General features: G+C 40.7%; 1 protein-coding gene across 2 annotated transcripts in view; it reads left to right on the forward strand.

Moving 5' to 3' along the window:
- Window positions 1-13,939, forward strand: part of LOC125316398 (germin-like protein subfamily 1 member 20) — a 22,243-nt gene extending 8,304 nt beyond the window's left edge. Inside the window, exons 2-3 of one of the 2 annotated variants that reach the window (XM_048284664.1) lie at window positions 12,794-12,940; window positions 13,235-13,939. In XM_048284664.1, coding sequence (XP_048140621.1) covers window positions 12,814-12,940; window positions 13,235-13,785 — 678 coding nt within the window. In that variant the 5' untranslated portion in view covers window positions 12,794-12,813 and the 3' untranslated portion in view covers window positions 13,786-13,939. Of the gene's footprint in view, window positions 1-12,758; window positions 12,941-13,234 lie in introns of those variants that run through there. The other variant, XM_048284662.1, reaches the window with a different exon arrangement.
- The last annotated feature ends 2,319 nt before the right edge of the window (window positions 13,940-16,258 follow it).

Raw genomic sequence — 16,258 nt, forward strand, 5'->3', positions numbered from 1 at the left:
GGAAAAATGATCAAAATCATAAGGGCGTATCGCTGAAATAAATTGTTTGCAGTTTATTCCACTAATCCAATCTTTCTGGTGCAATTATTCCTCTTCTTCTGGTTGAAGCACATTGACTATTCTTTCTCAGCCTACTCAGCATATTCCATTGTTGTCAACAGATGCTATATTAAGGTTCCACCACCCCTGATTTCATTTTGATTGTTTAATTGGTGCAGCACCTACTACCAAAAAGGGCAGTTTTCTGTTACAACTCCAAATCCTAGACTGTACCCTAAAATTTTAGAAGGCAAAGCAAAAGATTCCACAAATTAGACTTTTCAGTGATAGCTTAATTAATGATGAGCTGCATAATTCCTATCTCGAGAGTGACGTTTGCTTAAGGAAGAGCAAATTAATTGATTTTCATTCCAAAAGCCGGTCAGTACAGCTTTGTTCCAATCCTTGGTCACTGCGATGATAGAAGCTTGATTTAGTAAATGTAACTTCGTCCGGCATAATTGTTGAACGGTGAGAATCACAAGCGTATATCCATAAAATAAGTTGCCTCCCAGGTGGAAAAGTGATATTTAGTTGTGGACTGGTCAAGTGTTAGGAAGTGGAAAATAATAATACATTGTTGCTCCTTTAGTCAGTATTCTAAGGCTTCATTACTATTAGTGCTTTGATTAATCTTTCAAAACCCAATGCTAATTTGAATACAATCAACGGATTCGAACTACTCCAATCTTTCTGGTGTAACGATCCATCTTGTTCTACATGATGCCCAATGTTTTTATCATGCACATTGACAATCCTTCCCCAGTCTACTTCAGCATATTCCTTTGTAGATACCCTGTTAGGGTTGTGGCCACTGGCCAGTCCAATTTTCATCACCTTTGCCTCTTCAACTGGTACAGTAGACACTGCCAAATAGGCTATCCTGGTTGCACTTTCAAAATTCATTGTCATACATGTGCTCCTCTTACGTAGACCTAGATGTGTCAAATGGATTGATCGGGTCGAATATGGTCTGACTCATATTGACCCGTCTAACCCGTTTCGACCAATATTTAATGATCCATACCCGATCCGGCGAGCAACTGACCCATACCCAACCCGATCCGTTTTGACCCATGTTACCAAACCAATAAATAAAAAAAATCACACCAAATAAAAAAGCAAATTAAACAATAATAAAATTAATAAATAAAATAAAAATATAAAAAATCTATAAGTTCAAATACTTATGAAAAAAAAAGGCTCACAAAATGGGTTGTGATCCCCTTATTTAATTGGTTGTGACCCATATTTAATGAGCCTAGTTTCATATGGTTAGCTAGTTTTTCTGTTAAAAATCAATCCAATTTGGTCAAGACGAACCTCGAATCTATTTCACCAAGCAAACGAAATTTTGCAAGTGCTCTTCGATTTCAAGACGAGAGATAGAGAATCCAGTGATAAGCAAAATCCATCTACTTGATTCACGCACATCATCTATCAGAGTACATCAACCCACGACCAAATTCTCCACGACTTGATTCTTGGCATCCTAGCAATCAAGACAAAAGCCACTGGCACAGGCATAAGAACCATAAAGTGGGGATAAATATATTTTCAATACAATAACTTTTGTACGATGTTCAATTGAGTGCCATAACTTTCAAAACGTTTATTTAAGTGTCATAACTTTCAAAAATCGTTCACTTGAGTGCCATCACCGACGTGGATGCCGAAAACCGATGTGAACGCGAGAAAGCTAACGTGGCACGTCCACTACAAAAAAACACGGATTTTGCCACGAAAAATTTGCGACGAAGAAAATTTGTCGCTAATTTCCGACGAAAATAGCGACAAAAGCAAGATTCATTGCTATTCGCGACGAAATTGGCGACGAAACAATTCGTCGCTAATTAGCGACGAATAAAGCGACGGAAACAAATTTCGTCACTAATTTGCGACAAAAATAGCCACGAAATATTTTTCGTCGCTAATTTCCAATGAAAATGGCCATGAAATATTTTTCGTTGCTAATTTGTGACGAAAATGGCCACGAAAAATTTTTCGTCACTAATTTGCGACGAAAATGGCCACGAAAATATTATTCGTTGCTATATCCTTTGCGACGAAAGTAGAATTCGTCACCAACTAGCGACGAAAGGCAACGTTTCGTCGCTAATTAGCGATGAACGTCTTTTTTTGTCGCAAATTCTTTCTTAAAAGTTAGCGATTAACTGTTATTTTCATCGCAAAATTAGCAGTATGAATAAAAATAACAAAGAAAAAATTAAAATTAGCGACGAATAAATATTTTAGTCGCTAATACGATATAAATAAAAATCAAAATCAAAATGAAAAAATAATTAGAAATGAATAGTGTTTTTTGTCGCTAACCTCCTATTGAGCAATTAGCGACGAAAACCAAATTTCGTCGCAAATTTGTTGCTAAGCATTTAGCGACTAACATTGATTTCGTCGCAAAATTAGCAATATGTAGCGACAAACTCTTCTTTTCGTCGCAAAATTAGAACTATGAATAAAAATAACAAAGAAAATGTTAAATTTAACGATGAATCACTATTTTCGTCGCTAATACGATATAAATAAAAAAATAAAAAAATAATTAGCGACGAATAGTGTTTTTCGTCGCTAAACTCCTATTGAGCATTTACCGATGAAAACCAAATTTCGTCACAAATTTGTTGCTAAGCATTTAGCGACAAAAATCTATTTCGTCGCTAATTAGTGACGAACCACGTTTTTCGTCGCTAATTAGCGACGAATAACAATTTCGTCACTAAATTTAAAATGCTAATTTTGCGATGAATAATTAGCTCGGAAATTCTCTTCTTAAAAATTAGCGACGAAAATTGTCATTTGTCGCTAATTTGCGACTAACGATTGTTTTCGTCGCTAATTAGCAACGAATAACAATTTCGTCGCTAAATTTAAAATGCTAATGTGACGGTGGCTAATTTGCGACGAATTATCTTTTCGTCGCAAAATTAGCGACGAATAAGTATTTTGCGTCGCAAAATTAGCTACGAATACCTTGTTCTCGTCGCAAATTAGCGACGAATAAAAATTCGTCGGAAAGGTCACCCCACAGAGAATAAGAGAGGCGCGTCTGAGACCCTCTCTCCTTTCATCGTCTTCTCTCGCCTCTCTCTCGCTTCCATCGCGGCCCCCTCGCTCGACTTGCAAGATCCCATCTCGCCGGACCTCGACACCCACCGAAGCCGCGTCCAGACCCTCTTGGCCTCGAGCACTCAACCGCGCATCGCCTCACCCTCTCGTCGCTCCGCCACGTCCTGTCGCTGGCCTCCAACCCCAGCCCCGGCCAAGAACCCTGCCTCGCCCTCTGTCCATACCGCACCGCGACCCTCTCTTCGACCCCATCTATTTTCTTGACCCAACACCCCTCCTTAGGTGATTGAGCTCATTGCGCTATTGCTTCGAAAGAGGGGTTTGTTTGGTTTGTCTAATCGTTTGTCTTTCCGGATTTTCAGTTGTAGAAGCCGAGCACTGTTAGTGGAATTGGTCTGGGGAGCACAGTCGTCATCAACTTTTGTTCATCTTGCTCATATAGGCATTTTCACTGCTTTCTGTTCAGATATGGATGTATAGTGTGTAGTGATGGGTTGCTCCTGCTTCACGCTTACCTGCGTTGCCTGCATTTCATCTTCTGCTAAGATTTTGATGTAACTTGCAGGGTATGAATCTTATGTCTTGTGCTTGTTGTCTTTCAGTTTCTCGCAAAACAATAATTTGACTGGTCAAGTTCCAAGCAGTCTCCTTAATAAGCCTGGATTGAATCTCAAGTAAGTGGTCGTTCAATGCAATGTTTGTTGTGCTATAATTCAATGTCCTATTAGGTCTAGTGTTCTGTTTCCTTTAAGGGTTTATGGCAACGGTTTGATGGCACCACCCCCACGATAATGACGACTGTAGCTGAATACACAAAAGTGGAAGCAAGATGGCTAGTGTTATTGGACAAATAGTTGATTACTGTCTTATCTGCTCACACATCAGTTGTTATTGAACTTGTAGACCACAATGTCTGATTTTTTTCTGGCATGAAAGATCGTATTCGCCATTATGTAACCTTCCAAATGCTGCATTTGCATTTCTTTTTGAAGTTACTCTTGAATTACATTTAGCCTGTACACATTCTTTTGTTTCTCTTGCATCATGGTTTCTAAGGTACTTAATGTGGGCTGTGCATCATCAGGTTCTTAGAGATTTTGAAATCCTTGGTTACCGGCAAGATCAGAGCTAGATATTGGAAATGGGAAACAATTGCTGGGGTGGTTACTGATTTTTCAACCTCCTTAATATCAATGAGTTTTATCAGACTCTTTCAACAGATGAAATCTCGGCATTGGTTGTGTCCAACCAGGATGCTTCCTTGCACAGTTACTGCAAACCGATTGAAGCATGCTTGTTTGTTTGTGGCATATGTATCTTTTACTGGTTGGCTTGCTTTACAATATGGAAAAAGGTTGGGCCTTCCTGTGATTTATGTCTATAGGTAGTTTGGAAAAGCCATTTATTGTCACCTTAGCATTTAGGATTCTACTGCTATGTAATTGCAGGATCTTGTTGAATATTGTACTTTGCAGAGAAGACAGAAACGTTTGCTTAGCTAGTGTTTGGTTTTTGTGTGAATAGAGGGATGTATGTAGTGAAGGGAAGTTAAAGCAAGAGGCAATTCGAAATGCTGCTGTTGATGTCTTACTCATCCTGAATATGTGATGTAAGATGCGTGTTGAGTACATCTCTTACTTGTCCTAGCTAATATCGTTAACTAGATGAGAGGGAAATAACAACAGAACTAGTTTATTGTCCTTTTATTGTAGAATGTAGAAAGTGTAGAAAATGGAGTTCGTTATGTACATGATCTTGGGCTTTAAACAAGAAAATACTTCAGGCAAGGTCTATAACCATTGACTTGGAGGTTTCCATTTTCACGAATGTGTTATGTTCTGGATGTTTAAAAGCTTGAATCAGGAATATGCAGTAAACGGCTCTACTGTATCTTGATTCAGGGATGTTCAGCAAACTGCTATACCGTAAAGTTCTTTTCTTTTCGGGGATGTTCAGCAAGCTCCTGTCTTTTCCTTATAACGTATGAAGGTTTAGCTCACAAGAAACAATCGAGAAATACATTGGTCAAAATAAAAAGTTTCACTTTAGCTATATTATCGATATCCCTTGTCTCATGTCAAGTCTTATTATGCAGGAGGATGATCAACATGGCAGGGCTGAGCACTAACAAGGTCCCTCACCTGGCAAACGCAATACATGCTGCAGCTTTTACAAAGATTTTCAAATGGGTCTAGTTCACGACATTCTCTTATTTTTGGCTAAATCTGTGCGAAAAGAGAATGGTAGATGAAATGTATTTTGTTTGCATATTATTATAATATTTGGATCTTGCTTTATTAATGTTAAATACAAATTCTAGAAATTAATTTTGTTTTTAATTAGATTTAAAATAAATTATTTTATTATACGCTCACAAATTATAAAAGTTCGTCGCAAAATTCGTCCCATACCCGATCGTCGCAAAATTCATGGTTGAACAAATTTGGTCGCAAAGTGCGTCGCCAAATTTATCCCTAAACAACATTCATGGTAAAAAATAAAAAAAAAATCCGCCGCTAAATTTCGTAAAGCTGAATTCGTCGCAAGCAAATTAGTGACGAAATGCTTTCATTGCTAATTTGCTACGAATATTTTCCTCGCAAATCTCGTCACAAATTAGCCACGAACTCTTACTTTTCGTGGCTAAATTTACTTGGCGACGAATTATTTTCCGTTGCTAAGTTTCGTGGCAACGTTTAGCGACGAAATTTGTTCGTCGCAAATCAGCGATGAAATTTTTTCGTCGCAAAATTCGTTGCTAATTTGCGACGAACTAAATTCGTCACAAATGTCGTCGCAAATCGGTGATGATAGGATTTCGTCGCAAATTGGCGACGAACTATATTCGTCGCAAATTTCGTCGCAAATTAACGACGAAATTTCATTTTTTCGTCGCTAATTTTTGCGACGCCGTATTAGCCACGAATTCTTTTTCGTGGCAAAATTCGTCGCAAAATCCATTAGCGACTAATTTTGCCAAAATTTTCGTGGCAAATTTCGTGGCTAAAGCCTTATTTTTTTGTAGTGGTCGACAAGCTGACGTGGACATCGAAAAAGTTGACGTAGCACTCAAATAAATGAATTTTGAAAGTTATGGTATGAAAACCGTACACAAGTTATGGCACTCACAATGTACTTATCTCCATAAACTGAGTATCTCTTGCAGCTATTGAACGCGAAAGCCAAAAAACCAATCCAGTGAATAATATAACCAACGTCTAAGACAAAATCAGATGATTAGATGTGGGAAATAAGCACATTCTGTCCAAACCAAAATTGACTTTATGAAATGATAATTCCTCTTAGATATCTAGTGCTGATCAAGGGACTGATGCAATATACTATATTACATCTAATGATTTTGGGGGAGCTTCTCCTTGTTCTTCCATCATCCCCTTCTTCTCCTGCTGCTGGCCCGGCTCCGCCGCGTAGCCTCCGCTCGTAGTGGTGGAGGTCGGGTACGACCCAGCCTCTTGCTGCTGCTGCCCATCCCCGGACAAAGGCGTGATCTTGACTCACGGGAATTTCATCGCAGCATCTCTGATGATGACCACGGATCAAGAAATGGCGGGGGATTTGCACTATGCGTTCCTCTGTGTCCTGCTCATGTTACACGGGTTCGGGCTCACAGGGATCACTTAGTCGCAGCTCCAGAAGGGGAACATGGTCGTGTCGAGGGGGAGGTTCGAACTCAACTCGGCCTTAAGGGCGGTGGGGAAGTCATAGATCACACATTTGTGGGTTGACTTCTGTTGGAGTTGGCGAATACTTCGGGGACCCTTGTTTCTCACACCGGGTACGCCCACGTGAGCTTAAGGAAACCGAAGTGTTACCTAACGACATATGACCCCTACGCGCGGGATGCGGGGGTTCGGGGGCAGCGCCCCCGACACGGGTGTCCCGCTGCCCGATGAGCGGGCGGGGGTTCGGGGTCGGCGGACGGCTGCCCCGCTCGCCGGTGAGCGGGCGGGGGTTTGGGGGCGGTGCCCCTGAAACCTCTACGGGTTTGGGCTTTTATTTAAGCTGGCCCGTATGGTTGGGATTAAGAGATTTAGGTTTTTTAGCCCGTTTTTGGGCATATATATTTTGCTCGGTTTTATTATTGTAATTAGCGAATTGGCTGAAAACCGAAAAATATAGTGAAAATCTCTTTGCGGGACGTAGCCCTAATCTTGGGGTGAACCTGGGTAATCTCGTGCGTCTTTCAATTTTTCTCGATTCTCTGTGTGATCATCTGATTCGGTTCCGATAAAACCTTTCAACTTCAAGGTGGTAGGACGACGGCTTACCTGCGGCGAGTTCGGAAGGGGAGGCGTCGGGAAAGAGAGGGTGATTCGGAGGTTGACAACCGTGGCGATCGAACGTGAATGGGGAAGGAGAGGACGAGGATCCGAGTGAAGGGAAGGGAGACACAACCGGAGGCGGGCGACGAAGGCAGGCGTGGAGGAGGGCGACGGCTGCTTGGGAGTTGCGAGGGCAAGAAAGACGTGACGTTGCGTACAACATGTCCATGACTTAACCTTTTGATGGGTCGAAAATGGATCAAAAATGAGTTCTACGTGGGTTCTAGTGTAATCCATTTTTGACCCATCAGATTTAACTTCAATTTTTTAGACTCATTTTTACTGGGTCTTCTAAGAGATGACAACTCATATAGAACTTATTTATGCAAAATATGGGTCAAAAAAGGTTAGAGCAGACTCTGAAATTCTGGAAGATTGCACAAATGGCATCTTCAAAAGTAATTGTTATGCCGATTGTCACTGAACTTCAGTTCATGCAAAAACTATATGACAAGGATAGCATCAGGATTGAAATGACCTGATACGAGTGTGCTAAAGTAAAGTATAGGACAACGGCGTATGCAAGAGATGGATTCCACGTCGATCATAGCGTGCAACTCGCATTTCAGTAAATATGAGAGGTCAAAAAATGCGTTTGCAGTGAATCTAAAATGTGTCCGGACAAGTTCGAAAATTCTTCTACGAATGTAACATGGATATTTGATGTAGAACAGCTGGCTGGCAAATACTTATATGGAAACCTTCAGCGTCGTAAGAGCGGGCGATTCCACCCATGCCATAAATGACAGGACAGCTTCAAAGGGTCGTAACTTTTGATGTGGGAGGACTTGTGACGCGTACGACATATAAAATCAAAGAGGATTGCGAGATCTTCGAAGCTGCAAATTGGCTAAGGTGAATTGGGCAACGTTTGATCTCCAAATTCACGCATTTCCAGAAGATTTTTTGGGACGCGTTTTGATGGCTTCCCCCTTTATCAACTTTTCAAATAATTGTGTTATTCGATTTTAATTATATGATTGTTTCCTAAAGGCCACTTCGCTATAAATAGGCACCTAAGGCATTGTAACGGCACTCATTATTCAGCATAAACATTATCCTTTGGAATCCTTTCTGAGTATATCTTCCTTTGCATCAGTATTGCCATCAATTACCTTGAGCAGGACTTGACTCGTTTCTTCCTTTCCAAACGAGTCATGGACGACAGTTCATGGTGAAGATGTTATTAGTCATGATCGATATTAATCCGTCTCATAGTACCGTGATACTTGGTTGTGACATCCAATCTAGCACCAAAGGTTTGCAACTTCCTGTGCTGAAGATTGAATAACTCGGACCCTCATAGCTTAGAATACCACAGATCTCATCTTCAGAGGTTATTGTTAACTTTTCACTTGTTTTTTCCGGATCTGTACAACGATGAATTTGTCATTTGTCAATAGTATTATGCCAAAGCTTCTGTATCGTCAGCAACTCAGCATTCGAAAAGACCCAGTTCTAAGTGAGGACTTCAAAACCAGAAAATATCGGGTTGCATTGGCATCAGCATGTAACTACAATGGCTATATGAAGCAGAGACGTTTATTCTGCTGCTGTCCCCCTTGCAGATTGCGGTGATGTTTATTAAGGATGGGAAGATTAATTGAGTTTTGCATGTTCCGGTTGGCAAAGCTGTACTGACCCAGCATATAGAAGGACAATGGCATAAACACTAATTGTTACTCTATGTATGTGTTTCTGTTCTTTGGGGAGAGAAATATGAGATGTGCATGAGATCTGGCATCTATAAATAGGCAACATTTTGTAGCAAGTTTTCCCATCCAACAGAGCACCTGAGAGTAGAAAGAAAGAGAGGGAAGAAAACCAAAATGTCGAGGAGCATTCAACTTTCCACCGGTTTCGCACTCTTGGCTCTGGCACTGTCCTTTGTCAATTCCTATGACCCAAGTCCCCTGCAGGAGATCTGTGTTGCAGTCAAAGAATTTCCTGAATTGATATATTTTATTCTCGATATTATAGTAGTCCACCTTTAAGACGACATTCTAAATGGGTGCGCTATGGAAGCTCGTTAGGCATTACGATCTTCCGAACAAGACATTGAATTTCACACAGAACAGGACAATTAAGTACACGTTGATACATTTTTCCTTCTCGCTGGGACCTTATTGGGTCCTAGGATGTGCCTCAAAGGCATTATGTTAGCAACCATTTCCTCTCAACAGGAACTCCACTCTATGTTGTGCTTGTGAATGGAAAGTTCTGCAAGAACCCCAATCTTGCCACAGCAAAGGACTTCCTCTTCTCTGGCCTCCTTTGTCACGTCCAACCAACTGAACAATTCTCTATTTGCAAAAGTCCTCAACCCTGGAGGTGTTTTCTTTTTCCCGATTGGGATTCACTTCCAGCTCAACGTTGGAAGGACCAATGAAGTCATGATCACCAGTCTAAGCAGCCAAAGTCCAGGAGTCATCACTATCGCGAATGCACTGTTCAAAGCGAAACCACCTTTTTGATTGCTGTACGTACTAGATTGATTTTATTCAACACTTCGTGTCCCTTTTTTCTTCCAAATTTCGTTGTCCATGTTGGTTGGGCTGAAGATTGAATATTTCATAGCTTAGAACACATTAGATCTCACTTAAGAGTTCACTGTTAACTTTTCACTTAATTTTCCAAAACTGTACAACGATGAATTTGTTATTTGTCAGTAGTACAATGCCGAAGCATCTGTGTCATCAGCAACTTGGCATTAGGAAATACCCAATTCAAGTGTGGTTGAGTGACGGAGGACTTCAAAACTAGAAAATATCGGATTGCATTGACCCTTGACACTAGCATGTTAGATTAGAGGATTTCCAACCTGAATGCTTTACAAGCACGAACTGCTAATGACCATTGCCACTTCTGCTAAGGCTGCATAACCAACTAATAATGAACAATCTGTAATGACAAAACTTCAGCAGTGTCGGAGATCACGGTGCTGCGTTTGTTTATAGGGAATGGAGCCTAAAAAAATTCCTGTTTTATGAGAAACTGTTATTGCTATTTGCTTGCTGTACGCGCTAGTTTGTTTGATCCACCACTTGGCATCCCTTCTTTTTCTTCCACGTTCTGTTGTACATGTTGGTTGGGGTTCTCATATTGCATTTCCTTTAGATTTAGCTCGCCGTAGTTTATTGTCCTTTTGATATTCACTTAATCTATGAACCAGAAGAGGGGTCAGTAAGTGTTAAAAGTACTGAAAAAGAAAACAACAGCTCTGATGTAGGTTTCTTCACACATATGTAAGCAGGTTTCCTGAAGTCCCCTGATTGTAAAGTGCGGTTATCCCAAAAAAAAAATGCGACTTCATTTCGCATAATTACTGGACAGTGATCAGTATATGAAGGGTGTCCCCATGAATGGATGCTTTGATAGTTGTTATTAGTTATGGATGGTTATTATGGTTGTTGGTCAAGGGTTAGAAAATGGGAAAACCTTTAAATTCTCTACTTTAATCAATTTTCCAAAGTATCAACACCATATGTGACCAAACAACTGAAAAGTTATCAGTACTGCCAAGTACTTTTAAACAGAAAAAGAGAAAAAAAACTGACACTAGTTTCAATACAATCAGCCAATTCTAACTAATACAATCTTTTTGGTGCAACTATTCCTCTTCTTCTAGTTGAAGCACACTGACTATTCTTCCTCAGTCTACTCAGCATATTCCTGTGTTGCCAACAGATGCTATATTAAGGTTCCACTAATCATGATTTCATCATTTTGAGTGTTTAATTAGTGCATTTCCTACTACCAAATAGGCAACTTTTCTGTTACTCTTTCAGCTCCTGCACTGAACTCTGAAATTTAAAAGGCATAAGGTTCCATGAATGAGACTTTTTAAGGATAGATTAATTAATGATAACGCTGCATAATTCTCATCTCAAAAACGATTGTTTCACTCAGACGGTCCACCATTTCTGTCCTTTTTCATTAGGAACTCCGTTTCATGCAGATAACTATAAAGCAAGTATAGCATCAGCACTAAGATGACCGATTCAGGAGTGCTAGAGTATAGAGGGGACCACACTTATGCATGAGACGAAGAATGAGGTCGAGCGTTTTATGTGGGAGAAAATGTTATTGCTGGAAGAAAGATCCGGCTGTGTAGTTGTTGAACAATTGTAAAGCAAGAGACATATATATCATTTAGACAATGAAAGTGATGTTTGCTTAAGGAAGAGCAAATCAGTTGATTTTACATGTGGTATTAGAGCCTCCACAATTTAGATCTCAAAATTACGTTTTGACTAATTTTCGGAATTTTTTTATTCGGTAAAAATTAATTTTGATCACATATTCGGATTGTGCTGGTTAAGACAAGCAAAACTATGGGTAGATCGTCGCCGGACATCGCCAGATGTGCCGCCACACATGGCCGCTCGCATTTTTTGACAATTCGATTGAAGAGTACAAAGTCTCGAAAAATATTTTCCACATCGATCGTCGCGTACGATTCGGTTTTAAGTAGATAAAGAGCTCAAAAAATGGGTTTGCAGGGAATTCAAACGACCACACACGTTCGAAATTTATTCAGGAATGCAACATCGATATTGCCATCAATTGCCTCGAGTAGGACTTGACTCCTTCTTTAGTTACAAGTCATGCACAACACTTGCATGGTGGTGGAGTTATTAATCATGACCGTTAAACATCCGTCTCATTGACATCGGCATATCAACAACCATAGCTATATGAAGCAGAAAGGTTTGTCTGTTGCTTTCCCATGAGAAGATTTAGGTGATGTGAGTTAAGAGTGAGGAAATTGGGATAATTATACCATGAGTACCATAACTTATGTACGGCGTTCATTTGAGTACCATAACTTTCAATTCAAAACGTTCACTTAAGTGCCATAACTTTAAAAAATCGTTCACTTGAGTGTTACAACAACTTTTCCGTCGTACCACATCAGCTTTCCGGCATGCCACATCAGCTTTTTGACGAGCCACATCATTTTTTCGGCGAGCCGCGTCAGCTTTCCGGCTACCACGTCAGTTTTTTCGGTGTCCACGTCAACATGACATTCAAGTGAACGATTTTTTAAAGTTATGGCACTCAAGTAAACACCGTACAAAAGTTATGGCACTTTTAGTGCACTTTTCCTGAGGAAATTTATTGTGTGTGTGGCTAATGGAAAATTTGTACTGACTCGATTATCGAAGGACAATCGCTTAACCACTGAGACATTTCTTTTTGTCAATGTTTCTGTGCTTTGTGGAGAAAAATATGAGATGTGCATGAGTTCTGGCATCTATAAATAGGCATCATTTGGAAGCAAAGTGTTCGCATCCATCAAAACACTTGAGAGTAGGTAAAAGAGAGGCAGAAGAAAATCGAAATGAAGAATAGGGTTCGGCTTTCCGCCAGTTTCGCACTCTTGGCTCTGGCGCTGTCCTTCGCCGACGCCTACGACCCAAGTACCCTGCAGGACATTTGTGTAGCAGTCAAAGAACCTGACAATGCTTGTAAGCTTGTCTTTCCCTTCCTTGGTAGAACTCTCCGAATTAGTAAATTTTTTCTTGATTTCAGAGTAGTCCTCTGATACTCTTACTGGGTGCACTGGGGAAGCTCATCGGGCATTACGATCGATTTTTTCAAACAAGACATCGTGTACACTAATTTCAAACAAAACAGGACAATTAAGTTAACAAAACCATAACATATCTCATTCTTGGTGCGACCTTATTGTATCCTAGGATGCGCCTCAAAGGTATATGTCAGCAACAATTTCCTCTTCATAGAAACTCCTCTCTATGCAGTGTTTGTGAATGGAAAGTTCTGCAAGAACCCCGTTCTTACCACGGCGAACGACTTCCTCTTTTCTGGCCTCCAAGTTCCTAGAAGCACGGCCAATCCACTGGGCTCCACAGCCACCGCAGTGTCCGTGGACCAGCTACCAGGACTCAACACTCTCGGCATTTCCATGGCTCGTATTGACTATGGAATAGGTGGTTTAAATCCTCCACACTTTCACCCTCGTGGCTCCGAGATTTTTTTCGTCCTGGAGGGCACCCTCTACGTAGGCTTTGTCACGTCCAACCAACTGAACCATACTTTCTTTGAGAAAGTCCTCCACCCCGGAGATGCTTTTGTTTTCCCGTTCGGGATGATTCACTTCCAGCTCAATGTTGGAAAGACCAATGCAGTCGCGATCGCCAGTCTTAGCAGCCAAAACCCAGGAATCACCTGGGTTGCTAATGCCCTGTTCAGTGCGAAACCTCCTATTTCCCCTGAGGTACTAGCCAAGGGGTTCCAGGTGGATGAGAAGCTTGTTGAGACACTTCAGAAGAAGTTCTGGTACTACAATTAGCCTGAGAGATGCATCTGACAATGGCGTCATCTCTGTGTACTTGATTAAAAGAACTTTAAGTCATCTGATGAAGTTCCCAGTTCAAGCATGAAGAAAGTTCCCTTGTGTAACATCTTGTATCGATATCAGTATAATAAGACTCTTGTTTTCTGCACCATCCACTTGTGATGAACTTATTTCATGGAACTAGACAGTAAGCTCGACACTACACTCTACCATGTCACAGGATTTCCAACCTGAATGCTTTACAAGCACGAACTGCTGATTACCATCGTCAGTTCTACTAGGGCTGCATAACTAATAAGGAACGAATCAGTAACAATTGGAACTCCAGTAGTTACAGGGATCATGATGCTGCGTTGAGTTTATTGGGAATGAAGCCTCACAGGACTATTGTATTTTGGATATCCATCAGTCAAAAGAACCACATATTCAGACATAGAGAACCAAGGCCGAGGGCACGATCTCCACCAACTGCATCAAAAAGCAATTACGTCGAACACATCAAGTTTCTTGCTGCCGTGGGCGCAATAAGAATCACATATTCAGACATCAATATCACTGATAGATAAATGATATCACTGATAATGAAGTTTGTCACATCCCGATTCTCCGAGAAAAAGGACATGACACGGCCGTCCTTTTGAATCAAAGGACGCAGCCTCAAACAGAGCTCGAACTAAAACCTGATATCCAAATATATACCTCCATATATATTTGATAAAAAGGTCACACATGTCCACAAAAGTAGAGCTCATCTACTATAACCAAAAAGATAAACAAACGTAGCTTTTCATCTAGCCCGAACTCACCAACTATATACAATTTATCCAAAAAATATATCCCCACTATCCAAAAGTAGTCTTGCAGCTAACGTACGCTCGACCCTATTTGCGACTCGCCGATAAACCTGAAAGACAAAAGAGATAACGGAGTGAGCAACCACAGCTCGATGAGAAGTACAATATCTTCTAAGCGGATCGAGAAATCACTATGCAATCGTTAAAGTAAAACAAAAGCAACTCATAGTAATAACAACTATCAATGGCTTAAACCATTGATTAATCTCATTAAACTAACTTTCGATGGTCCATCCATCGAATAATCTCATACTCATCATCAACTATGGCCACGTTTAACGCCGTGGCAAGGCGACCAAGTTTACCCCTCTTGGTTAGGTCTACCACCCATTTTAGCCGGTGGTTCGGCTCAATGACGTCCTGACAGTATGCATACTACCCCCACCTCGGTGGGTTCTAATCATAGGGACATGAGTATTGAAACCCAATACCAAAATCCAGAAAAACCACAATGATCCAGTTTCACAAACAAAAGGCTAAAAACCGAATACATAGCCTTTCTCAGAAACATATTTCTCAAACAGTATTTCAGCAAGATAATCGTCAACAACCATATCAAATAATATAAGGGGTAGTAATAGCTCGATCCGGTTTATGCAAAAATAATGCTCGAAACATCACCTTACTTCACCTTGTCAAGAAAATCAAACCACAGTACATGTGCTCATCTTTAAAGCATGAGTTTTATAAATTCTTAGAAGATAAAGTACATCTCACCTTAAAAAGTCGCAAACCAACCTATAGTAGTCATTTGAACCGCAAAGCTTGAAATCCTAAAAATTAGTTGAAAAATAACATTAAAAGCTTGTAAAATACTACGCATGCGAAAAACTTGCTTGAATGACGTATAAACGTCGACAATCGGACACCTAGGGGCCAAAGAACTACCGGTCGTGCACTTGGACAGCTCGCACGCCGAACTTCAGAAATTTCGTTTGGACAAACCGTAAATCCAATTCACAAACCGTCAAAAGAATTAGCTCCATAACATCCTTAAGTTTATTTCGTAAAATAATCACGGCTGATCGAAACCAAAATCAGGCCCTGCGACATCAAATTCTCCAAAACTCGGATTTTCCAGCCCTAATTGCAAGACCTTCCTCAACTCGATCAAACGAAGTCCGATTGATGCAATATTGTAGTCAAAACGAAGATTATTTAACGTACTACAAAAGTCTCAACATAGCCAACTTCAGCCGATAACTGGAAACTAACAAAATAGCCCTCAAAGTCCACTGTTCGCGCAGTAAGTCTGCGCACCAGATTTGAATTGCTCGGTCCGGCCAAACCATAACACGAAATCGTGATCCGTCGAATCCTACGGTTTCATAACATCCTAAAGTTTCATTCCCAAGCAAAAACGTGGCCAATCGCCCATGAGATAGGACATAGCAACTCAGTTTCCCTCAAGATCCGAATTTTGCCCTAAATCCAAAAATCACTTCAATAGAGAGGGAAGAGAGGGCGAGCGCTTACCACGTGCTGCGACACGTAGGGAAACGACTTCAGCAAGGCGCTCGTGGAGGGTGGCGCGCGCACGTGACTGGTTTCTATTTCTCTTTTTCCCTTTTCTCCTTTCTCCTTTTTTTTTCTTCTCTTCTTTCTCTCCCTTT

Source organism: Rhodamnia argentea, chromosome 1, assembly GCF_020921035.1.
Source record: "Rhodamnia argentea isolate NSW1041297 chromosome 1, ASM2092103v1, whole genome shotgun sequence".
NCBI lineage: Eukaryota > Viridiplantae > Streptophyta > Magnoliopsida > Myrtales > Myrtaceae > Rhodamnia > Rhodamnia argentea.